Source organism: Psammomys obesus, unplaced genomic scaffold, assembly GCF_907164565.1.
Source record: "Psammomys obesus unplaced genomic scaffold, mPsaObe1.curated_primary_1811, whole genome shotgun sequence".
Classification (NCBI taxonomy): domain Eukaryota; kingdom Metazoa; phylum Chordata; class Mammalia; order Rodentia; family Muridae; genus Psammomys; species Psammomys obesus.
The window spans coordinates 7,620,787-7,645,454 of NW_026591816.1; the positions used below are offsets into that span (position 1 = coordinate 7,620,787).

The window sequence follows — 24,668 nt, forward strand, 5'->3', positions numbered from 1 at the left end:
CAGTGACTTCACTCAGCTTCTAGATTCACACCTCTGGGTATATAGGAGCCCACTGTGGGTCCCTGGCAGGCCAGTATGGCTGGTAGCTGGAGATGTACTGTTAATACCATTGTTTTCAAACCTAAGAGCCATCTTGTTTTAAAGCATGCAGTAGGCACTTACATGATTGATTGGGTAGAAAAGCACTCCAAGTGGGTGCAGGCTCTTAGCCATGAGAATGTAAGGCCCAGGTTCTAGTGCCAGCCATGGAGGTTTGTGTGGTGTGGTCCTGGGAAAGTATTATTTGAGTCCAGGGGAGAGTGGGATCAGTAGTGACCCTGGCTCTGATACAATCATACTGCCCTACCCCCTGTAATGGGGGTTTATGTTTTGATACAACTTCCACTCAGCTTTCCCTTTCTTGCCTCCCTTCCTTCAAATAGATAGAGTAAATCAATAAATTATGTAAGGGCAGGTTGAAAACGGAACTGCTGATGAACCAGGCTTATGCAGAGTGCTTCTTCGAGAGCCATAGAGCTCAGACCTTGAACCAAGCAGCAGAGGCTGAGAGTTGGAAAATCAAGTCTCCATGTTAGTTAAGTAAATGGAATTACCTAATTTTTTCTTTATGCAAGCCTTGGAGGCAGGGGCACAGGCTATTAAGGAATTTTCCTGGGTAGATGAAGGCATGTTTGGGAAATTGGATTTTATAAGCTTTTACCTGTCTGAGGGAGCCATTTCTGCTGGGCTAATGCCCAGGAAACAGCATCTCAGGGTCTTATTTAGTATCCTACTGAGAAATGATTAAAATTAGAAACCTTAAAACTTAGGCTGCAATCTTTCTAGACAAGATCAGGAAGTGTGTCCTATTCCTGGTTCCTGATGTGCTGGCTGTGGCATGGGTGCCGCGTGAGCATGGCTTTGTCTCTTTACAATGAATGGAGCTTCTGCGCCAAGTACCTCACAGGGTGGTGTGTGTGTGTGTGTGTGTGTGTGTGTGTTGGGGGATCGAAGCAAGCGTAAGGAGCCACAGCTCTGGCTTTAATCTATGAGTCTCAGTGATGAGGTCTCACCTAAAGGAAGAGAAGTGGACAGGATTTGGATTTTGTCACTTAGCCCTCCAGGTAATCTGAGTACCCTGGTAATACTCAGGAAGATAGAAAAGGTAGCTTTAAGGGTGATACTGTTTCTCTGCTAGGAAGACCTCCACCCTACCCACCTACCTACCCAAACCTGCTTTCATCCATGGCAAAATTTCCAATTCTTGGAAAATCTTTTCCTTGGATATAAATTGTTTCTTTTGCTCTTAATTCCAAGTTCTTGGAATAGTGGAGCATGAACTTGTCTCTATTAGAGCCCCTCAGCAAAAGCCAGGCAAAGAGCCTTTCCCTAAATGCAGGGAGTCAGAACTCAAGGGCTTGTGAAGGGTTAAGGGAGCCACACCCTGAGCAGGAACAGCCCTGGACTTTGTGCTGAGCAGCCATCTCTGTGGCCTCTTCTGGCCTGAGTGGCACAAGGAGCCTGGGTTAGAGGAGGCAACACAGAGGGAGGTCAGATAGAGGACACCCGGCTTCGCTGACACCATGGACAGCTCCTGTAACTAAGACCTCTCCGTCTGTGTCTCACACTCTTCTGTCAGACTGAGACTTGGACCCCATTCTCCAAGGGGCACCGAAGTACACCCTTGTTTCCAGTGTTGGGTAAGTCCTGTCTTAACCTGTCTCTGTGGAGTGCTCCTTCCGGGATCTTTTTCTCCTTTCTCCAAGTCATTATACTCTTAATTCAAACTAAAAAAATGTGTCTGCTTCACACCCTTCCCTGCTTCAAAGACTTCGAGTATGTGTGTGTGTGTGTGTGTGTGTGTGTTTAGACTGGATCATACTTTGTATGACTGATTGATTGGTCTGGGGTTACTCAGGTTGGCCTCAAACTGATGGCAATCCTGCCTTGGCCTCCTGAGTACTGTGATCACAGGCATAAGCCACCATGCATGGCTACTTAGCTTTAATCTGAAAAATATGGGATAACAATAGTATCTCCTTCATGGGCTGTTATAACTGCCAAGTTACAGTGTTTAGAGCTCTCCTGGCCTGTGGTGAATGCTGCATGTTTTCTAGAGGCTGCTGTTACCAGTATTCATACTGTGCCCTACGTATTTTGGAAGTTACTGGAGTGTGGAGAAAGCAGAATGGAAGAGAAGGAAAGCTGGGTTACTTCCTTGCCCCTAGGTTCAGAGAAGCTGGAGACTGAGGGAATGTGTTAAGAGTGCTGCTTGGGAGTGGCAGTGACCATTGTACTAATTCTGCCACCCCGCCTACTCTGTCGGCCTGAGGAGAGCTTGCTTCTTCCTGCAGAAACGCCTGCCACATGCCTGCTGCATGCAGCCCAGCCCCACAGCCCTCCCTGTAGCAAACCTCCTTGCCAGTTCCACCAGCTACTAAAAAGTGGGGTGTGTCTCTTCAGGCAAGGTTCATGAGGTCCAGCAGATGATAGGGATGAGTAGAAACCTGTAGATTTTACAGTGAAAGGCAAATAAGGGGGTCAGTTAGAGACCTGGCCGCTGGAAAATCATGCCTGCTTCCATCTTCTCCAGGGAGAGATGTTGGGGAGGACTGACTATATTCTTGAACTTATCACCTTATCCAGTGTCATCTGAAAATGAAGTCAGTGTGGTAATGACAGGGAGGAGAGACCACCAGAGACAGGCATTATGGAAGGGCTTAGGTGACTGTAATAGGGGTTGAATACAAGCACTGGGCAAGCAGCCAGGGAGCACTCCCTCAGGGGGAAGGGCGCAACCTGGCTGAGGAATAAAGCTTGGCTCACACTTCCTTCAGCCTTCTCCTTAGGCACAGTTCTGCTCCTCCACTGCTGCCCACTTTGTCTCCAGGTGGGCAGACAAAGATACCCCCATCTCATGTCCATCCCACCCTCTAGCCAGGGATCAGGACCCTCCACCTCCCTGGCTGGCCAGGCTGATTCAGAGGCCCTTCTGGCTAGAGGGCTCTCCTGCAGAGAGGGAGAAGAGGGCTCCCATAGGCCCTTCTGCCCTCTTCCCCTCCCACCAGGCCTTAGCTCCTAAGTAGTCAGCAGCTATTTACCCTGTTTACTGCTAGGATCCTCAAGCCTCTCAATATGCCTCTCCTGGATGGTCCTGTGGGGGTGGAGGACCTTGTCCTCCTGGAACCTCTGGATGAGGAGTCTCTGGTCAAGAACCTGCAGCTTCGTTATGGAAACAAGGAGATTTATGTGAGCCCACTGTGGGTGCCAGACTGTGGGGTACCCAGAGGGTTCCAATATCCCTGCTGCCAGCTTATTTGCTTCACCCTCCTCCTGACCCTAGACCTACATTGGGAATGTGGTGATCTCAGTGAACCCCTACCAGCAGCTTCCTATCTACGGCCCAGAGTTCATTGCCAAATACCGGGACTATACTTTTTATGAGCTGAAACCTCACATGTGAGTAAAGAGGAGGGTCGACAAAGCTCTAGCTATATGTCAGCGAGGCATCCTCATTTCTCCCATCCCTTCCCCTAAAGGAGGTTCTCCAGCATCCCTTTCCCCCTGAGAGTCCTTCCTAGGCCAGTCACATCTTGCCTAATCTTGCCCACATAAGGAGGGTGGGTGAACCTAGTGCTGTGGATTGAAAGATGCTATATTGGGCTGGTCTCACGTCAGTTCTTGCCCCCTTCCTTCCTGTAAGCTATGCTTTGGCAAATGTGGCCTACCAATCACTGAGGGATCAGGACCGAGATCAGTGCATCCTCATCACGGGCGAGAGCGGAGCTGGGAAGACTGGTGAGGAGGTGGCTGGCTTGGGGGAAACCAGAGAATCCCATCTGGAATTGTCTCCTTATCTCTTCCAAGCCAGGCCTGCTTGGCTGGCCTATCCTCAATCCCCACTACTTCCTCTTTAGTTCCTCTTCTTCATTTTGTAGGGGTTTATTTATTTTATGTGTATATGTGTATGCTTGAGTATATATGCAAATGTATCATATACATGCAGGTGCCTGCAGAAAGCAGAAGAGGTGATCAGATCCTCTGGAACTGGAATTGCAGGTGTTTTTGAGCCATGTAGTGTGTGCTGGGGACTGAAATAGGTCTTCCACAAGAATAGCAAGCTGGGTGGTGGTAGCACACGCCTTTAATCCCAGCACTCAGGAGGCAGAGGCAGGCGGATCTCTGAGCTCGAGGTCAGCCTGGTCTGGAGAGTGAGTTCTAGGACATCCAGGGCTGCACACAGAAATCCTGTCTCAAAAACCTAAAAATGAAAACCAACCATCCAAACCAAACAAAAAAGTAGCACGTGTTCTTAACCACTGAGCCGCCTGTCTCTCCTGCCTTTATTTCTGCCAGTGGTATGAGGTGTCAGAGTTAAGTGGGGTAAGAGTGGGTGTGTTCTGGCTGGGGACTCCGTGGTATGAAGGGAGGTGCGAGTGGATATGCCCTGACCAGGCACTCAGAGCTTCTCTGCACAGAGGCGAGTAAGCTGGTGATGTCCTATGTGGCCGCCGTCTGTGGGAAAGGAGAGCAGGTGAACTCTGTGAAGGAGCAGCTGCTTCAGTCAAACCCAGTGCTAGAGGGTGAGCGCTTGGACCTCTACTCTCTCCATCCCTGTCTTGCCTTTGCCCCCCACAGTCCCTCAGCCTTAGATACTCTTCCAAAATCACTGTTTGCCTTCAGCATAGGAAACCATGTGACTAGTTAGTAGATTAGAAGGAGCCATCCCTGCTGTTGGGGGGCGTTCAGCCCCTTACTTCCTCTCTCTTTATTTCCACAGCATTTGGCAATGCCAAGACCATCCGAAATGATAACTCCTCTCGATTTGTGAGTAACCGCATATGCCCAGAAAGAGTGTGGGGGAGGAGGCTGAGAGTGAGGAGGGCAGCACAGACCCCAGGTGCTGAGAGGAGAAGTCAAGGCTTTCTCTGGTCTCTCTCTGAAGGGAAAATACATGGATATCGAGTTTGACTTCAAAGGGTCCCCCCTCGGCGGCGTCATCACCAACTGTATGTGTCCCCCTCCCATATGCCTCACCAACACTCTCTACCGCCGACTTGGTCCCTTTTTGCCCATTGCTTCTGCAGACAGGAGGATTATTGGATTTCAAGAACCTCTCCAACCCTTGGGAAGACTGGGGCTCAGGGCGGACTTAGAGGGAGATGTTATGCTGTATCCCAGACGCCCAGGTGGATGTTTCCTCACTCTCTTTCAGATCTGCTTGAGAAATCCCGAGTGGTGAAACAACTCAAGGGGGAGAGGAACTTCCATATCTTCTATCACCTGCTGGCTGGGGCGGACGCACAGCTGCTGAGTATGTGTCTTCCTGGGCATCTGCACCCTGTCCTATCACTAGAACCCTAGGCCCCCTTCTCTCAAGCCTCCTTCCCTCTCCTGTGAACCTTGTGACTCAGGGTTGAGACTGAGTCCCCTGGCCACTCTACTCTCTGCCCTTGCTGGTATGGGTTGCCAGAGAGCCTTCCTGTGTCATCACTGCCCTCATCCCTATGCCCTGCCTGGTTCTTTCCTCCTCAAGCTGATGTCAGGTATAAGATACTCATCCCCAGCTACATTCCTTCTTACCTCACATTAAGGAGTTGTGTTGACAGTTACACAGAAATGTAGGCAGAATGTGTGAGTGTTCGAGGACTTCCAACAGCCTCGGTAACTGCGTCTGGGCTCGTTCATCTACCTCACCTAGGACCTTCCCTGGTTTTCTTCTTTTCTTTTTGTCCTTTCTTTGTTTCTTTGTTTTTGTTTTTGTTTTTGTTTTTGTTTTTTGAGACAGGGTTTCTCTGTTGATGGAACTAACTCTGTAGACCAGGCTAGCCTCAAAACTCACAGTTTTCTTAGATAGCTCTCTAGAGATTTTTTTCATTCATTCCTTCATCAAGCATGTCTTGAACTCCCCATCAGGCATCATGGTGAGCTGAGTATGACAAGGATCCTGTCAAAGAACTCAAGTTTTGTAGAGATGGCAGGTGCATGAGCAGACATCCTGTAATGTAGAACGGTTCCAGTAAGCCTGTGTAGTCAGCTATAGGAGTGGCTGGTGTGGCTCTCCTTGCCTTTCCTGGGTAGGTGGCTATGGGTGAGCGTCATTCAGTGATCTGCTGAGGCTTTGTTCTTGATGGGGTTTGTCTCAACCTTCCCTCTTGCTGTGAGAACCATGGATTTTTAGCCCCTCAGGAGCCGTCTCTTTGATTTCTGCTCCTTGAAATCTCTATGGTTCGGGAGCCTCCATAGGTCTTTTCCTTCTCTTCTTGGCTTAATGGCCTTAGTGCTGTTCAATCTGTCTGACTCACACGTACTAGGGTTTTATTCTGTCTGGTCCATACCTGTTAGTCTAAGTTGAGTCTGGGTGAATCTCCCTGGTGTTAGTATTCCCAAGTTTTCTGACTCATTCTCCAGCTTACTTTCTTTTTTTTTTTTTTTTTTTTTATTTTATGTACATTGGTGTTCACACTTACTATTTGTAAGTGTGTGTGTGTGTGTTTGGGGGGGAGTGTTGTCAGATCCTCTGGAACTGGAGTTGTAGATAGCTGTGAGCTGCCATGTGGGTTCTGGGAATTGAACCCCGGGTCCTTTGGAAGAACAGGCAGTGCTCTTAACTGCTGAGCCATCCCTCTAGCCCCTTGCCTTTCTTAATAAGCACAATTTCGGAACCTTTGTGCTAGAGGAAGCTGCCATTAAAATCCAGTTTGAGGTTCACTACCCTGATTTTCAGATTATTTTCATAAAATAAAACTGACATACCTAGTCTATGATCAGCCTAACTCTTCCTATCTTAGGTAAACAGCTTGGAATATTTCCTTGATTCATTTATTAAAATGACAAAAAATTCTGTTTGCCAACCAGGTACAAAGATGATGGAGATAAGAAGTAATCCCAACATAAAAATCACTCATTTGGGGGAAGAAAAAAAATTCAAAAGTTAGCTCTCCTGATGTAGGCAGGGAGAGTCTCACCGCAAGGGAAAGCTGTTTAGCTCAGCAGTCAGCATTGGAGAAAACCATCCAGCGGAGGCATTAGGGCTGGAGAACAGGTACTGGGTACATTGGCACAGCAGAGGATGTTGAAGCTGGGGCCAGATATGTGTTTTCCTTTCTTCCTTTACCTTCTTGCCAGAGCAGGAGACAAGATTTGCTTGATTGTTTCCATTGTTTGGAACTCTGAGGGTGGGGATAAAAATTCATGAGACTCTTGTAGAATTCTCTAACAGGTATTAATATCCAACCCCAAAAAACACTTTAAAAGTTAGTTTATCATCATAGAAATTTATTATCCCCAAGCAAAGGAGACAAGGGATGAACCTAAAACATGACCCAGGGTCATGACCCAGGCCGTGAGCCAGGCTGTATGCTCTAGAGAGCAGGTGCTGACTCTTTTCCTCTATGCTCGCCCTCCCAGAGTCCCTAAAGCTTGAGCAGGACACAAGTGGCTACACCTATCTGAACGGGGAAGTGTCCAGAGTGAACGGCGTGGATGATGCCTCCAACTTCAGGGCTGTACAGGTGAGTGCCCAGCGTGGGGCAGGCTTGGACCCTTAGGCCATCCACTGAACCCAGGGTTTGTGAATAGAGGCATGTGGCTGGCCCCACCAGTTCAGCTTCATTTCTGCTTTCTTCCCAAGAGTGCAATGTCAGTGATTGGGTTCTCAGAGGAGGAGGTCAGACAAGTACTGGAGGTCACAGCTCTGGTGCTGAAGCTGGGGAACGTGCAGCTGGCAGATGAGTTCCAGGCCAATGGGATATCATCTTGTGGCATCTGTGATAGGAAAGGTTGGTACCACTGGCTCTGAGTCTCCTACATCCAACATGACTGGCTTTGGCTAGTCCTGCAGTTTCCTCCAGAGAGACTTACTGATGATTCATCTTCGGAATGAGCTTCTGAAAATTTTAGGCTTCAATCTGTGACGTTCAGAACCTTAGCTGAATCTTCTGAGATACGACAATCTGACAGGAGATTCTCTAGGAAAGTAGAAAGTACAGCCGGTGTGCCCCGTTCTTCCTGGATCAACTGCAGTGACTTCCCAGCCAAAGTGGGTCACTAGTCACCCAGGCAGCTTTGCTGATCGGCACCCCACACACAGATACACGCTGAGATGAGGTCCCCTTTCTGGCCATATGGTACTTCTTGTCATGCTAGGCATTCAGGAGATCGGGGAGATGATGGGCATGAACTCGGTGGACCTGGAGAGAGCTTTGTGTTCAAGAACCGTGGAGACAGCCAAAGAGAAGGTGGTCACACAGCTGAATGTCTCGCAGGTAAGAGCCCTCCTGAAGGATCTGACTTTGAGACTGCTCTGTGGCTGCTGCATTAATGAGACTGTCCCACACCCAGGCTCAGTATGCTCGGGATGCCCTGGCTAAGAATGTTTACAGCCGCCTCTTTGACTGGATAGTGAATCGCATCAATGAGAGCATCAAGGTGAGAGGCCAATGCGCTTTCCCAAAGCCTGCTTCATAGCACTGACTGCAGACAAGGATGTACATGGTTACACAAGCGTGTCCATTTGTCAGCACTTCCTCTCAGTGACATCTATCCAAGAGAATGTTGCATGCAAACATTTGTAGGAAAGCCATACATGATAGCCAAAAAAGGAAGCTGGGGAGATCAGGAAGTCTCAGCCAACTTAGCTACACAGTGAGTTCAAGGCCATCCATGGCTATGTGAATACTGTTTCTCTACAAAGTACTACATAAGTTAATGAATACATAACTAAATAATACTACAAAAGTAGAAACAACCCATGTTCATCAGTTTATGACTAGATAAACAAAGTGTGGTATATCTGCATTAGAATACTCAGTCATAAAAAAGAAACAGAAGGGCAGGAGAGGTGGCTCAGCAGTTAATAAATGAATATTTCTTTCTTTTTGGTTTTGGGGGGGTGGTACAACAAAAGATCTCATTCATGTTAAGCATGGCTTCACTGCTGAGCTACAGCCCAGCTTCAGTAAAGCTGTTCATGACCATCTATGTTGAAGGTGAAAGGCCCCAGATTTAAATGAGATTTAAATCTAGTCTGGGATAAATGCTGTTTTCTTTTAAGATTTGATTTTTTTTCCCCTCTAGAAAATAGAACTAATCACATAAGGTTATAAATGGCACGGGATTTTCTTTTATAAAATGTTAAAATGTAGCTGGGCATAGTGGCGCATACCTTTAATCCCAGCACTCAGAAGGCAGAGGCAGGTGGATCTCTGTGAGTTTGAAGCCAGCCTGGTATACAGAGTTAGTTCCAGGACAGCCAGGGCTACAGAGAAAAACCCTATCTTGAAAAAACAAAACAAAATAAAAAAAATAATAATAAAATGTGAGGGATGGCCAATACCTGAGGGGTAGAGACAGTGATACCAAAGTTGCTCTCCAACCTGTTCAAGTGTGTTATGATTTTGTCTGCCCCTACTCCAGTCCCATCCACCTGGTGTGCGCAGTGCTCCATTCCTTATATTTACCCCTCCCTCTTCTTCAGGTGGGCACTGGGGAGAAGAGGAAGGTTATGGGGGTCCTGGATATCTATGGATTTGAGATACTGGAGGTGAGAAAGCACCAGACAACCTCAATGTCCTGCTTCCCTGTTAGGGGGACAGGCTTCCAGTGGTGAGGGAGAGCTATGAGGGGAAGGGTCTGAAGTGAGCTTCCCTCCTTACACTTAGGATAACAGCTTTGAGCAGTTCGTGATCAACTACTGCAATGAGAAACTACAGCAAGTGTTCCTAGAGCTGACCCTCAAGGAAGAACAAGAGGAGTACAAGAGGGAAGTAAGCCTCCTCCTTGCTTTGCTCAGGGACTTCCAGATGTATGCCTTTCTTCTTGATGACAGTTTCCCTCTAGTTGTCCCCAGAGGAGAACACAGGGGGAAAAGTGTTTCTCTCTCACAGCTGAGCGCTCAGTATTACTGTCACCCCAACATTGTGCTCCGTTCCCATCTTCCATGTGCCCAGCTTTCTTCTCCAGGCCAGGCTAGACGGGGACAGATGGATGGAGGGCTGTTTGTGTGTGGAGAGTCCTGATGAGAGTGAATTGACAGTCGACTGAGAGACAAATTGAGACCAAACTGAGGATATTTCTCCTGGGCTTCTTACCTTACACACCCCTTTCCATTCCCTTCTCTAACATGTCAGAATCCCTTGCCTCCCCCAGGCACTGGCTGATGCTGCTGTCTGCTGTTAGAGTTGCATTATTCTAGACTCATCAGAAGTGCCCTGTGGTGCCCAGTTTTCACACCCTTTCTCTGACTCAGTATAAGCCCCTGCATCCCATGGCTAGGTGTTAGAAAAGCTCTCAGATTAAGCCAGTCCACTGCCAAGTGTGAGCAGCCAAGTCTCACTCACAAAGACTCCCAGAGATTGATCCCTGTGAGCTGAAGAGCCCTTGTCTGCAGCAGGGCCTCAGGAAATACTGCTACAATGCAGGAAAGACATTTAAAAAGTTGTTTCACAGATCATTTTTTCTCCACCAACATGGAAGGGATGAGTTGTGAACTGAATGAAACCAATGACCTCTTGAATGATTAGCCTTTCCAAAGTTCCTTTGTAGGGTCACTAAAGAGAGCCTGCATCTGGCGAGGTCTTTTAAGGTTTTCTGGAATTTGTTTCTGTAACCGATATCTCCCTTTGCCAGGGCATCCCATGGACAAAGGTGGACTACTTTGACAATGGCATCATCTGCAACCTCATTGAGCATGTGAGCAGCTGTTCTGTCACCTCAGGGACTTCCCTTTCTAGACTGCCTGAACATCTCCTTTCTCTGTCTCCCACTCTCCCTTTCCCCTCTTGCAAGAGGGACAAGGATGGAGAAGGGTTGAGGGGACAGCAGTGATGATTTGGACATCTTGAAGGACCAGGTCAAGGTTATGTTGATCTTGTTACCTTGGTCTAGAGTCAGCGAGGCATCCTGGCCATGCTGGATGAGGAGTGTCTGAGACCTGGAGTGGTCAGCGACTCCACTTTCCTAGCAAAGCTGAACCAGCTCTTCTCTAAGCACAGTCACTATGAGAGCAAAGTCACCCAGAATGCCCAGCGCCAGTACGACCACACCATGGGCCTCAGCTGCTTCCGCATCTGCCACTATGCGGGCAAGGTGATGTGGTAGGGCTGTGTGGAAGCCAAAGGCAGTGGTGGGTACAGAAGCGGTAACTGAGAATGTTTCTTGGTCATACTGGGAAGTCCAGTGCTAGAAGAAGGGCATGGGGTCTGAAACCATGGCTGCTTCTCTGCAGGTGACATACAATGTGGCCAGCTTCATCGACAAGAATAATGACCTACTCTTCCGAGACTTATCCCAAACAATGTGGAAGGCCCAGCATCCCCTCCTTCGGTCCTTGTTTCCAGAGGGCAATCCCAAGAAAGTGTCTCTCAAACGTCCCCCAACTGCTGGGGCCCAATTTAAGAATTCGGTCTCCATACTCATGAAGAACCTGTATTCTAAGAACCCCAACTACATCAGGTGAAAAGCAGGGCACCCAGGGAGCATCCTCCATGTGGGCTGGGGTCCATGCATGGTGGAGCATGTTGGGGAATCTCTGCCCACATGAAGACCCAAGCATCCTGTGGCCAACCAAGTGGTATTAGAGGAGAGTAAAACTGGGAAGGCCGAGAGGGTATTCTTTCATTTCTATTGAAATTTTCACCTCAGGGGGTTGTGGGGAGTAGGCATGTGGAGACCAGGACATTTCACTGACGAGGTGTCTGCTTTTGAGCCTGTGTCCTCCCAACTTCATTACCAGGTGCATAAAGCCCAATGGCCAGCAGCAGCAAGGCAAGTTCTCCTCAGAGCTGGTGATGGTTCAGACTCGATACCTGGGGCTGCTGGAGAATGTTCGGGTGCGCAGGGCTGGCTATGCACACCGCCAGGGCTACAAGCCTTTCCTTGAAAGGTACCGACTGCTGAGCCGCAGCACCTGGCCTCACTGGAGTCAGGGAGATCGGTAAGACCCAGGCAGGAGAAGGGGCTGAGAAAACCTGCTGAAGCAGGGTGATGAGGTCTTGGGAAAATGAACCCACAGCTCTTCAACAGGGCTGCAGGAGCTGGGAGATGTCACACCTCTCTGTAGCGCTCCCCCATCCACCCCTGTAGGGAAGGTGTGGAGAAGGTCCTGGGCTCTCTGACTGTGTTGCCAGAGGAGCTGGCCTATGGGAAGACAAAGATCTTCATCAGAAGCCCCAAGACGGTGAGTCAGGAAGTGCACTGCCTTTGGTGGGGGGTGGAATTTGGAGCCTCTGAGAAAGGCCAGCAAGGGAGGCTTCATCCACTGCAGGACTAGATGGTGCCTGAGGGAGGTGACACCCTGGGGCTGAGTGCTGGACCTTCTCTGCCCTAGGCTAGGAGCTCACTGCGGGGGAGGGGGCGAGGCGGGAGGGGGCAGTCTTGGGTGCTGGCTGGGGAGCCTCCATCCGGTGTAGTACAGGAGGAGAGAGCAAACACCTTTTTTGCAACCCTCCTCCCCCAGCTTTTCTACCTGGAGGAGCAAAGGCGCATGAAGCTTCAGCAGCTGGCCACCCTCATACAGAAGGTTTACCGGGGCTGGCGCTGTCGGACGCACTACCAACAGATGCGGAAGAGTCAGATCCTCATCTCCGCTTGGTTTCGCGGCAACAAGGTGTTGCCACTTCCTAAACACCAGCTCGGCACTCCTGTTGCAGGGATATGTGGTTTAGGGTGTGGCTTTTTCTAACAGTGCCTGTGTTTCCTACAGCAAAAGAAGCAGTATGGGAAGATAAAGGCATCAGTGCTGCTGATCCAGGCTTTTGTGAGAGGGTGGAAGGTAACAAAGGGCAGAGGGCTTCTGTTGGGTTGTGCCTCATACTGTGAGAAAGAGCTCCTAAAGCGACACCGGACTGTCCAATAGCTCTGGCCTATTGGGCTGTGGATGTGTTTCCAGGAGACCAGTGTGTGAGTCTAGGTGTGTTTCTGCCTTAGCTGTAGGTGACTTCATTTTTCCTGTTATACTCTCAGCCCTTAGTTTGTTTGTTCGTTTATTTTTCTGACTGTACTTTGGTTGAAAACAAAATAGCAGAACCTCTTCTAGACTGTCTTCATGCTGATTTCTTCCTCTCACATCCCTGCTAGGCCCGCAAGAATTACCGAAAATACTTCCGGTCAGGCGCTGCCCTCACCTTGGCAAATTTTATCTATAAGAGCATAGTAAGTGCCGGGGCCGAGGTGGAAGTGGGCCAAAGGAGTTGGGACAGTCATGTAGGGAGATGGGGAGTGATTCCAAGCTTTCCCTTGGAGCTTCCTCACTGTATGGGATGGAGCATCATACAGTGGGAGCAGGCTCGGGCGGTCATGGCCAGAGTCACATCACTTGGCTCAGGTAGATGCTGTCTGCATCCTGGGCTGGGGAGTAGTTCTGGCATTGTCACCTGAGCCGTGGCACAGACTTAGGGAGAGACTGGCTGGGGTTAGCCTCCTTATGAAGTGGACATGAGGACACACAGGGTTAACTAGCCTGGCCTCCTAAGATCCATTTTGAGGTGGAAGGAATCATACCTCCCCCATATCTCCTATTAACCCCCAGGCAAGTGAGGAGGGCCATCTCTGACAGGGGGAACTGACGGGGGGGGGTGCGGAAGGGGAAGGGGGGCTGGAAGCTTCCTGCAGGATGTCTGCCAGATAGTGGAGGCACTTCTGAGAGGGTATTGTGAAAGCTACAGAAGGACCAGGACCCCAGTAAAGCCTTGGGAAAGGCCAGATAGGAAGGAGACATGGGGCATTAACCCGAGGGTGGCAGGAAGGTGTGGCTAGCTTCGGGGAACTGGATTGTTAGTTCTTTGCACCCTCACCAAGTCTGCTCAGTTGAGCATGAGGTGCCTTCATTTGGAACTCCTCTTTGCCATTGTAGAGCCCAGACTTCTTGGCTGGGGAGGGGTGGGAGTTCTGAAGCTGAGGTCTCCTGGCATCCTCTGCCTTCGCTTCCCCCTCCTCCCTGGCCCCATGCTAGCTAGGCCTGTTGGGCTGGCTCCACCACATCCTGTCTCATTCCACAGTCTGTGCTGTCTCACTAGACACCTGAAGCCCTCTATCTGACTTTGCGCTTATCTCCTGAGTGTCCCTTCTTCCAGCTTTTCTTCCACCTGTGCTTTCTCAGGCAGTTGCTGAATGTCAACGCAGGAGCTGTGTGGCTTAATAAATCTCACTCCAAGAATCCTGGGTTGTTTGTTCTCTCTGTGTTTCTGACAAGCTGCTATGGCCGTTAATCTAGTGCCATCACCTTTGAACGCTGGCAACATGCTACACTCATCTTCCCATGCTTGACTCCAAGACTTCTAACAGCCCTGTTATATAGGCCCTCTACTTTCTCCAATCTGATAGGTTAAAAAACTAAGACTTGGGCCAGGTGTGTGGTGCACGCCTTTAGTTCCTGCACTTAGAGGCCAGCCTGGTCTACATAGAAAGTGCCAGGCCAGCTAGAGCTATGTTGTGAGATCGTATCTCAAAGAACAAAACAAAACAAACTAAAACTTAGGGAGGCTAAGTAATTTGCCCCAAGCCCTGTAGCTGGTCAGTGGTAGAATTGGGATGTAAAGCATTTGCTCTCTAAGTTTCTAGTCACTGCCTAAGATTGTGTTTCTAAGTGAAGTTTGGGTAGCCTATGGCTCTAGGAGGGCTTGAACTCTGAAAATTTAGCACTATAAGCCTATGGGCTAGAAGGTATTATGGGAGATCCTGGGACATCAAGTGGGTTGGGGCTTCAGGCTGCAGCTCACAGATTGGGCAGGGTCCCATGGGCAGAGTTGAGCTATCAGATCAGTAAGAAGTAGGTTGAGTGCAAAGAAGGGAGAGCTGTGCCAAGGTTGGAATACTGGGAGTGCAGAGGGTTTCGGCATATGACCCTGGGCTCCAAGAACAGGGCTTTGAATGGCAGGCTGAGGCACCATTAATTAGAGGGGAGGGTAGATTTGGTGTCTATCCAATAACCAACACAGAAAATGGCCCCAGCTGTAGGCCATTCAAAGGCCTGAGAGAAAAGAAAGCCAGAGGACAGTATAGAGAGACTAGCTTTGGTGTTCATCGCCCCACCTCACTGCCCTAGGAGTCAGGCTGGCATGTCCTGCCGCTTGCCATGTCTGCCCTTACAGCCCTGAAGCATGGCACCCACCGACCAAGACTCTAGAGGCAGTTCTGTGCCACCTCTTCAGCTCCGTTCCTTCTTCTCCCCAGGCGTGCTTTCCTCTGGAGTGGGTGTTGATCTGCCTGCCTGAGAGTGGCTCTTCTCATGATGCCATTCCTAACACTCTGCTTTCAACCCAGGCACAGAAATTTCTCTTGAATCTGAAGAACAATTTGCCACCCGCCAAAGTGTTGGACAGCATGTGGCCAGCAGCCCCTTACAGGTGCTTCAACACAGCCAACCAGTTGCTGCAGCAACTCTTCCACCAGTGGAAGGTGAGGCCAGGCACCTCCCTTCTCTATGCGACCCTCCTCCCTTGTTTTCCTCCTCATTCCTTTTGTCGTTACTGGGGCAAAGTATACCTGAAGTAACATCTATTATGTCCTCATGTCTAAGTGTTGGGACTCTGGCAGTAAGTGTGCTCAGGGTGTTGCAAAGTTGGTGCCACGAACCATGCCATGCTTCTCTTCTTGGCCTTAGCCCTGACTTCCCTCCCCATAACCTATAGTCTACTCTGTTTCAGTGACTCACCATTATAGCAAGCTCCTGTTAGTGGGGGACCACATAATATTTGTCCTTTCTGTGTCTGGCTTGCTTCAGTTTACATCATAATGCCATCTGTTCTTTTATTCAGGAAATACTATAGGATGCCAATCCAGGCCAAGCCTGGTCCTATGTGATCGGCACGTGCTCTTGTAGGGCTTGCATTTGCTCGTGTCTGTTTCCCTTCAACATCCCTTCGTTCCTTCTGCTTCCCTCACTTGTTCTGTGCCCTGTTGCTGACATTTCCCATCTGTCCTTCTTCCCCTCTCATGTCCTCATAACCCCATTCCTCACTTCTTTAAAAAAAAAAAAAGAAAAGAAAAGAGTTCTTTTTTTAAAAAACAAAAAACAAAAAACAATTTATTTAATTTTATTTTGTGTAATGTGAAAGTGTCAGACCCTTTGGACCTGGAGTTTCAGACAGTTGTGAGCTCCCATGTGGGTGCTGGGAATTGAACCCAGGTCCTTTGGAAGAGCAGACAGTGCTTTTAACCACTGAGCCATCTCTCCAGCCCCCTTTTCTCATTTCTTACCTCCATGCTCTGAGTTTCTTCTTCCTCACAGTGCAAGAAGTTCCGAGATCAGCTGTCCCCAAAGCAGGTGCAGACTCTGAGGGAAAAGCTGTGCGCCAGTGAACTGTTCAAGGGCAAGAAGGCGTCCTACCCCCAAAGGTGAGGGCCTCCAAATACTGTAGCCTCTTCTGTCACATGACACCTCTCAAGCTTGGGTTCGCATCAGAGCTCCCTGGGAGAACTGGAGACACTTGGCTGTGCCCTTCTTTAAGTCCCTGACCCAGAAGGTGTGGGGGCCACTGGTGCCAACGGCATTGATCCTGGACAATATCACTGAAACAGGATGCAGTAGAAGGGAGGGCCTTGTTCTCACAGCATACCTCTCCTGTGCCCTCAGTGTCCCTATTCCATTCTGTGGTGATTACATTGGGCTGCAGGGGAACCCCAGGCTGCAGAAGCTGAAGGGCAGGGAGGAAGGCCCTATTCTGGCGGCAGACACTGTGAAGAAGGTCAACCGTGGCAATGGCAAGGTAAAGAGTCACCCACTGACTTAGAGAAATGGCCCTCGGCCTTTTGCTTCTGCTCTGCCTTGGGGGTGTGGAGGCGGGGTGGGAGTGCCTGTCCTCATCCTCCTGTCTCCTCTGTAGATATCTGCTCGGATTCTCCTCTTGACCAAGAAGCATGTGATTCTCACGGATGCCAAGAAGTCCCAGGCCCAAATTGTCATTGGACTGGAGAATGTGGCTGGGGTGTCGGTCACCAGCCTGCAGGATGGGCTCTTTAGTTTGCATCTGAGTGAGGTGTGTAAGCACAGGCAGGGTCTCTGGAGTGGTTATCCTGGGGCTGAGGTGGGCTGGATATGCTGGAGCTAAACTTCTTACTCTGGGTCTTTGATGTCCCTCAGCCTGCTCGCAAGAAAGAAAATAATCTCTCCTATTTTTTTTCCCTCTTCCTAAGATGTCCTCGGCAAGCTCCAAGGGGGACATCCTGCTAGTCAGTGACCATGTGATTGAGCTGCTGACAAAAATGTACCAAGCTGTGCTGGATGCCACACAGAGGCAGCTTGCTGTCACTGTGACTGAGAAGTAAGGCCATGAGCTGGTGATGAGGGACAGCTTGGGACAGATGACCAGACTCCTGGTCACTGTGACCAGGAAATTCATGCAATCAGAAAGTGAAGCAGGCTGTGTCAGGTCAGGGCTCATAGGTTTTCCTTAGTGTTGTCCACACTGCTCTCACCTCACATGGGACTCTGTGCACCAAGTTCTCTCAGGTCTTGAGTCATCAGATGGGTGGGGGTGCCGCCGCCCATGGAGAGAAGTCACCTACAAATGCAGGAGTCAGCTGAGAGGACAGAGGTGCTAGCTTCAGTTTCTCTGTCTCCTCTCCCTCCAGGTTCTCAGTGAGGTTCAAGAACAGCAGTGTGGCTGTCAAGGTTATTCAAGGCCCTGGGGGGAATGGGAACAGCAAGCTGATTTGCAAGAAGAAGGGGAGTCACTCCATGGAGGTGACTGTACAGTGAGGAGGTTGGAGCCTCCTGGAGACACAGCTCCTTCCTGCTTTGTGTCTAGCTCTTCTGACCATGAGGTGGGACTTAGAGAAGAGGCCTTTCTGTTCCCTGGGTCATTCCAGAATCTTTCTCCAAACATAGCATCCTCCCAGCCTCAGCCCATCTGCCCACTAATAAATCATGTGGTTCAAAAAGGTCTGGGTGGTGTTGTCTGGTCCATGTTTGCTCACTTACATACACTTATTTATTTACTTGACTTTGATTTTTACACAGCTATGCTTGGGCCTCCATCCCTTCCCCCATGCTATATGTTCCCCTAGGCTTCTGGAAGCCAGATTGCACAGACAATAAGAAGAAGGAGGGAATTGTCTCTGGCCTCCTTGACCGGCTGAGCTCTGGCGGAGTTTAGAGATGCTGGGATAGGGCTCAGGTCGCAGGTGGCCAATGAGCTGATTCATTAAATGTGTCCCTGGAAGGAAGATCTGAGGATGCCTGTCTTGGAGAGTGGGCTCCTGAGAGATGTACCCTGAAAAGAAGTGTCAGGCTGGAGGGTTCATGAAAGCTGAGGCAAATCAGGGTATGCGGGACCCTGCTCCCAGGATCTCCATCATCCTGTGTTCCAGAGATGGGCTGCATCACAGCTGCCTCCCAGAAACCCACTTCCTTGCCATGCCCTTTAGATGCCAAGCTGCTACTAGTCACTGTCCCACGGCTGTGACCCCCAGCTGGCAGCCCTGGACAGGGGCAGACTCCCCCAGTTCAAGCATGAGCATCTCCAGGACTGAGTCCTTTCCTTCATTTTCTTTGTGTCATTGTTTTCTCTCAGTCTCGGACTGTGCCATGCCATCTCACTATCTCTATTTGTGTGGGCTTTGACAATGTTAATATGTAATATTTTGTAGAAAGCCATTGCTTTATAGCTTTTCCTACTGTCCTTTATTTCCCTTTTCTCATAGACCATCTTGTCTCACCACCCCGTTCTATCTTTGGGGAACATGCTGCACATAGCAGTGAAATTTAGATCTGCACTCAGGGAGAGGTTAGTGAGGGCTGCCATTGTTCCTGTCTCTGGAAGCCTCTTCCTCCTCTCTCAGGCTCCACCCTCTGTGCCTCCTCCCTACCTCCTCCACTGAGCTCTGAGGCTGGGGTCCCTTGCAGCCTCTTATCAGCAGGCAGCTCACGGGCCCAAGTAATCATGCTGGCGGGGAGACCCGATTAACTATTCTTCCTGGCTGCAGATTAATTTCTCCTCCTGCGCTCTCCTCCTCCCTCTCTTCTCTCTTCTCTTTCACTCTGAGCCTAAGACCAAGCTTTGGAATAACCTGGGCAGACAGAGGCTACAGCCTGTCCTGTGGGGGCTGGGTCTGGAGGAGGGATAGCTCAGGCTCTGACTAGCCTCCCCCTATCCAAATGACAACTCCAACCTTGACTTCTCAGAATCAGAAAATCTTGTCTGACTGGGAGCGGGTGGTGACCTGAGCCTGGTCGCCCCCGCTCTCTGCCTCATCTCCTGCTCCCAGGGCCCAAATTGTCGTCACTTTCCCAGTGAAGTGTCTGGTCATTTTCAGAAGCAATTTCAGGACAAAATGCAGCTGCTCCTCCTATCCTGCTTTTCTTTTCCCAGGGCTGAGGGAGCTGCCAGCTCCCTGGGTGGGGGCAGGGATGAGGAGGGCCAAACAGGTTTTGGGCCTCCATTCTTCTACCATGCAGATGGGTAAGGCTCATCACCCCTGTGCTGTCTCCCCTTCCTCTCTCCTGTTTTTGCCTTTTCTTTCTTCTGGAGCTCTGGGTCCTGAAATCTTTGGGGCTCCATTTTCCCACCTAAGGAAAAGGGCTGGAATTGACATTTTCGTGATGGGAGTCAGGATTCTGCCCCCAGTCCCTGCCTCACCCAGCTTTCTGCCTTAGCACAGCCAGCACTCTCAACCTGTAGGTTGCTTCAACCTCAGAGGGTCCCAGTCTATCCTGGTCAGCCCTGACTCCCCAACTAAGGAGCCTCTTAGGGGCCTCACAGCTTAATCCAGCTCAGGCATTCCTCTTCCATGCCCTCAGGGCCTCTTCCTAGTTCTGTTAATTTGCAGGTACCGGTTGATCAGAGAACTGAGAACTGCCGTCCTTCCCTCTCCAGTGTCACGTGTGGACCAGCCCCACTCTCACCTCATCATCTCTCCACATGGAGTACATGGTGGCCAAGTACATGTCATCTTGTGGACACAAGCATGTGCCTTAGAGAATGGCTGTCTCGTCTCACCTCTGTATAACTGAGCACACACAGTGGGGTCCCGGATGGGGTGCCTGCTGCTGCAGACCCCAGACTTTATGTACTGTCTTCTCTATGGTGGAAGCACCTGAGGTGTGCCTCAAGTAAAGAAATGTTCAAATGGGGGGGGGGGACCCTCCTAGGTGCTCTATAGCAGCAACAGACACTTCACATGTTATTTGCATATGGTTTGTGGGCAAAATGAAGCTGCCTGCTCCAGCTCCCTAATGCCTCCCTCCCTCACCACCTCTCCAACATGGGTCAGCACCAGCTCTTTCAAGTCTTTATTAATCCCAGAGATCAAGGGGTGATCAGCTCCCTCTCAGCCTCGACTCCTGCCATCCTCTGTAAGCTACAGCATCATCAAAGGACATTATTCATGGTGGACCTTTGCTGGAGCTCTGCTTCCCTGATGTCAGGACTTGGGGATAGGGGTGGCTGTATTGCAGGGAGAGGCCACCAGGCTTTTGGACTCACATCTGCTCTTGTATAAGCAACTCCCATGGCCTGCCCAGCTTGGCCTTCTGTCCCTAGGTAGGAGAGGAGGAGGGGGAGCCATGTAGGACAGGACCTGGGCTTCTTTAAGGAACCATTTGCATGCAAACAGTATCCCAGTTCTCTTTCTCACTGCTGCAAATGCTCATGGTGGGTGCTGGCCCATGGTCTTTGCCCACACAGTCCTGCAATTAACTGGGCAATGAGAAGCTTTTAATGAGGCCCTATTTGCTTCTATTGTGAAGAGCTTGGTACCCAGCTGTTGCCCACATTCTGGGGTAAACATGGGACTCTGTGCAGCAAGGGTGACTTTCTGTCTCTATGACCCAAGTCCCAGGGTGTGTGGAGTGGGGAGGAAGGACTTCAGGACACAGCTAGCACTTGAGATGCTCTTGAGGGTGGATATTAAAAATAAACACACACCTTGGCTCTGGTTTCCTTTTTCATAATTTTGTTTTCTGGAGGCAAGATTTCTTTGTGTAAAGGCCCTGACTGTCCTGGAACTCACTTTGTAGACCAGGCTGGCCTAGAGCTCACAGAAAACCATCTGCCTCCCGAGTGCTGGGTTTAAAGGTGTGTGCCACTGTCCCCTCCCTTCTTTTTCATAAATTTTTATTGAGCATCTGTGATATGTCAAATACTATAGGGTGAAGGTCACAATAACAGACAAAATTATTGTTCTTAAGATGCTTAGGCTTTGTGTCTTTGGCAGAGACAATAATAATCTCAGCATGCTGTATATAATACATGTTGGAAGAACGGAGCATGGGGTGGTAGCCATTTTGAATAGGGTGACCAGAGAAGGAGTTTATGGTAAATAGGGGGCACACACTACACTGTCCTCATCTCAAGATGTAAAAAGGGTTGATGTTTCCAAATCTCCCAGACTTGGAAAGATGGCTGTCTGTGTCCTGTGGAAGAGCAAATGTTTTCCCTCAAAGGTCAACATACCAGTGAGGTAAACAGAGTGAGAGACTTAGGGTGTGAAGAGCCTGGATTGCAGCTCTTCACTAATTGGTAGCTGTGTGTGCGGGAGTGAGTCGTTGAACCTCCCTAGCCTCAATTTCCTAAACAGAAAAAAAATGGATGCATTTCTTATTTCCATTGTGTAGGTGAGGAAAATCAAATGCCTACTGTATATCTAAGCTCCTGGTGTGTCTCCAAACCCCACGGCTAGGTCCCAGCTACAGCTTTGCCAGAGCATGGCTGGCCCTCTCTGAGTTCTAATTCTGACCCTGGCGCTCTCTCCTCCCTTGGGTCTCTCCCAGGCTGAGAAACCTACAGAACATCCCCTTCATCTGGGTGGGATATAAACCAGGGTTGGGAGGGTCAGAGAAGAAGATGTCTGAGCTTTGAGGGGAAAGGGAGGCAACCGAGAGACAAGGTCATGAAGCAGGGTGAGCACAGCCATGGTCTGTCCCTTCTCTCAGACCATAGCAGGAGGGAGGGAAATAAAACTCCAGGCAGCCAAGGCAGCTCATTCAGAGTCAGGAAGGAGAAGGGTGAGGATGGGACTATGTGGCCCTGGTGGTATTAGGGGGAGGTGAGGGAGTCTTTGTCCTCAGTCCAGCACTCTCTTGGAGTCCTCTCTTGGAGGACCAAGAGACAGAAGAGCTTCTGCTGGGAGGGGAGCAGAGGGAGCCAGTTTCACCCCCGGTCTTTAAGTGGGGCCTCAGCCCCAGATGTCTTGGTGGTGTCAGGGACAGAAACGCTTTTCTGAGCTGTTCCAGGTTAGTAGTCAAGCTTGCAGGTTTAAAGTGAGAGGAGCTGATGAGTTATGAGAAAGAGGGCCAAGAGACACACCTATTGAGCTAGACCTGGAATGTCATTTTGTGAGAAATCACAACAGCATTCCATAGAGTGCCTACCTTGGGTGCCTTCAGAAAGTGGGCTGCTGGACAGCTCTAGCTCACTGCTGGGCCTGGTCTGCGTGTGTGTGTGTGTGTGTGTGTGTGTGTGTGTGTGTGTGTGTGTGTATGTACATGCGCGGTACGTGTCTGGGTATGTGACTGCAGCCTGCATTTTCTCCCCTACCAGCCTTCCTCCTCCCCTCCAGCCACCCTGGGATTGGTGACTCTCAGCCCCTCCCCTCGACTCCCCCAAACCCTCCCAGAACCTTTATCAGGGAGCTGGGACTGGTTCCTTCCAAAGCCCCCTGCACTCCTGTTTCTCTCTCTGCAGCAGCACCAGCCGGATCCCTGATCTTGCCATCCATCCAGCTCCACAAGTAGGTTCTGGGAGGACATTGTGGTGGACTGAGGCACCAAGAATAAGGGGTGAGAGTCAGAAGGGGATAGAGGAGAGGGCAGCCTCTGATGGGCAAGCAGGCTACCAGGAAGGATATCAGAAAGTGCCCGAAGGATGGAGAATGGTTCATGTTTGGCATCTGCAGGTCAGAAAGTTTTTCTGTAAGTCTTGGTGTTATCTAGTATTGTGAGACAGTAATCCAGGGTCTCTTTAGCTAGCTAAAGAAACAGACCAGTGTCTTTCCCAGCGCCACACCATTGCTCATTGTTGGGGCAGACCCTGGGAGATGTTTAATAGGGGATCCGTAAGCTGAGTCCAGATGATGTACTCCCTTCTCAGAGATGCATCTCCCTCTCTTCAGATCAGGGCTTGGACTAGGGAGCTGGGGGATAGAAGAACATGGCAGTGCCCAACTGCTGGTCAGGAAGGCCTCCTGTGTTCCCACCGAGCTGTGTCTTTTCTCCTCCTCACCTTTATCCTTCAGGCACCATGAGGAGCGGCATGCTGTTTGTGGTCGTCCTTGCCCTCAGCTTGGCTTGGAGCTTTGGGGCTGTGTGTGAGGAGTCCCAGGAGCATGGGGGTACTGGCAGGAGGCACAGTAAGGTAAGGTGTACCCTGACAGAGGCTAGTACCTCAGGGACACTTAGGATTCTGTATGTCTGTCTGTCTGGAGGGAAGACGGTGGGCTGCTGGGGTTTGGGCAATTTTGTCTCTGAATTTCTCTATCTCTCTGGTCCTCTCCTGTTTCCATTGTCTCCAGGGAACCTCTCTGTGTCTTGGATATCTTGTACCCTGAAAATGTTGTTCAGCATTATATGGACTGAGCAGTTTGCATTTATGTATTTAGAAATATATATATTTACATATATATATATAATAACAACAATTAAAGGAGGAGTGAGCATGAAGGGAAGTACATGGGATAGGCTGGTAGAAGGAAAGAAAATGGGAGAAATAATATAATTATATTGTCATTTAAAAATTTTAGATTAAGAACTATGTTGTTAGTTGTTGGTGACATGGTGAGTGGCACTGTGGGTAGGCGAGGGTGCATAAGTTCTCAGTAGCCTGGCTCAGGTCTGTCTCTTGCTAAGGGACAGCTCTTCTCCCTAGATGGAACCAGATGCAGTCAGAATTTCTCCCCCAAGTGGCCCCCTGTGTGCTATGCTATTTCATCTATCAGCTACACGTGTTTTTTTTTTTTTTTTTAATTTCAAGATGCAGATTCTCTCCCCTCTGCCTACCCACCTCCCATAGTCTCAGGTATGTTTAAGGGCTCAGCTCCTTCCCTTCTCTTCGCTCCCTTGCCTACTTCTAGCCTCTGCTTCATCGGGAAATAAAACAAAACAAAATAAAACCAAAAACAAAAAAACAAGCCAAGGTGAGCCTGGATTTCCAAAGTTCCTCTAAGAAAAAGAGAACTTGTCAGGGTCGGTGTAGGGGGAGTGCATGGAGGAAGTCTTTTCAGGGTTGACAGCAGTTACATTGGTACAAATGCTTGCAAGATGATTACAGGTGGGACTTATTACACATTCAGTATGTGAAGTCTCGCTGCCTCTCCAGCTCTAATCTGTTTAGCATCTCATTACAGGAGGTGGGCTGAGTATTTGAACAATTTGGAAAAAGTGGCTTCTGGGAAGCTGTGTGCTGGGCAGAGAGAGAGAGAGAGAGCGAGAACGAGAGAGAGCGCATGCACACACACACACACACACACACACACACACACACACACACACACACCAGGGCTGCACAGGGTGGTAAGACTATCTGGGTTCTTCAGAGACAAGCCTGCTTCAGTATCTGGGGCAACAAGGAAACCCCTCTGCCTCTCTTGCTCAACAAAAGAGGCCATCTCTCTCCCCAGTGTCTGAGGATGAGGGGTCCTGGGTGTACACAGCAGTCCAAGGATGCTAGGACTCTAGAGATCCAGACAAGCACTGCCTAATAGCAGCAGCAGCAGCAGCAGCAGCAGCAGCAGCAGCAGCAGCAGCAGCAGCAGCA

General features: G+C 49.7%; 2 protein-coding genes across 2 annotated transcripts in view; both read left to right on the forward strand.

Moving 5' to 3' along the window:
- Window positions 1-1,461: 1,461 nt before the first annotated feature.
- On the forward strand, window positions 1,462-17,861 carry Myo1a (myosin IA). The gene is made up of 28 exons (XM_055612061.1): window positions 1,462-1,679; window positions 3,096-3,228; window positions 3,323-3,438; window positions 3,683-3,777; window positions 4,458-4,562; window positions 4,760-4,806; window positions 4,925-4,988; window positions 5,195-5,293; window positions 7,390-7,493; window positions 7,613-7,760; window positions 8,128-8,246; window positions 8,323-8,409; window positions 9,458-9,523; window positions 9,642-9,746; window positions 10,609-10,671; window positions 10,867-11,067; window positions 11,207-11,433; window positions 11,714-11,914; window positions 12,064-12,157; window positions 12,437-12,586; window positions 12,683-12,751; window positions 13,057-13,131; window positions 15,241-15,375; window positions 16,208-16,314; window positions 16,553-16,685; window positions 16,803-16,955; window positions 17,113-17,240; window positions 17,551-17,861. Exons 2-28 carry the CDS (start codon window positions 3,115-3,117, stop codon window positions 17,675-17,677), a joined length of 3,132 nt encoding a protein of 1,043 aa, XP_055468036.1. The 5' UTR covers window positions 1,462-1,679; window positions 3,096-3,114; the 3' UTR covers window positions 17,678-17,861.
- A 4,599-nt stretch (window positions 17,862-22,460) lies between these two features.
- Window positions 22,461-24,668, forward strand: part of Tac3 (tachykinin precursor 3) — a 6,588-nt gene continuing 4,380 nt past the window's right edge. The window contains exons 1-2 of the mRNA XM_055612065.1: window positions 22,461-22,647; window positions 23,152-23,270. Of these exons, the coding sequence (XP_055468040.1) occupies window positions 23,157-23,270 (114 nt within the window). The 5' untranslated portion in view covers window positions 22,461-22,647; window positions 23,152-23,156. The remainder of the gene's footprint in view (window positions 22,648-23,151; window positions 23,271-24,668) is intronic.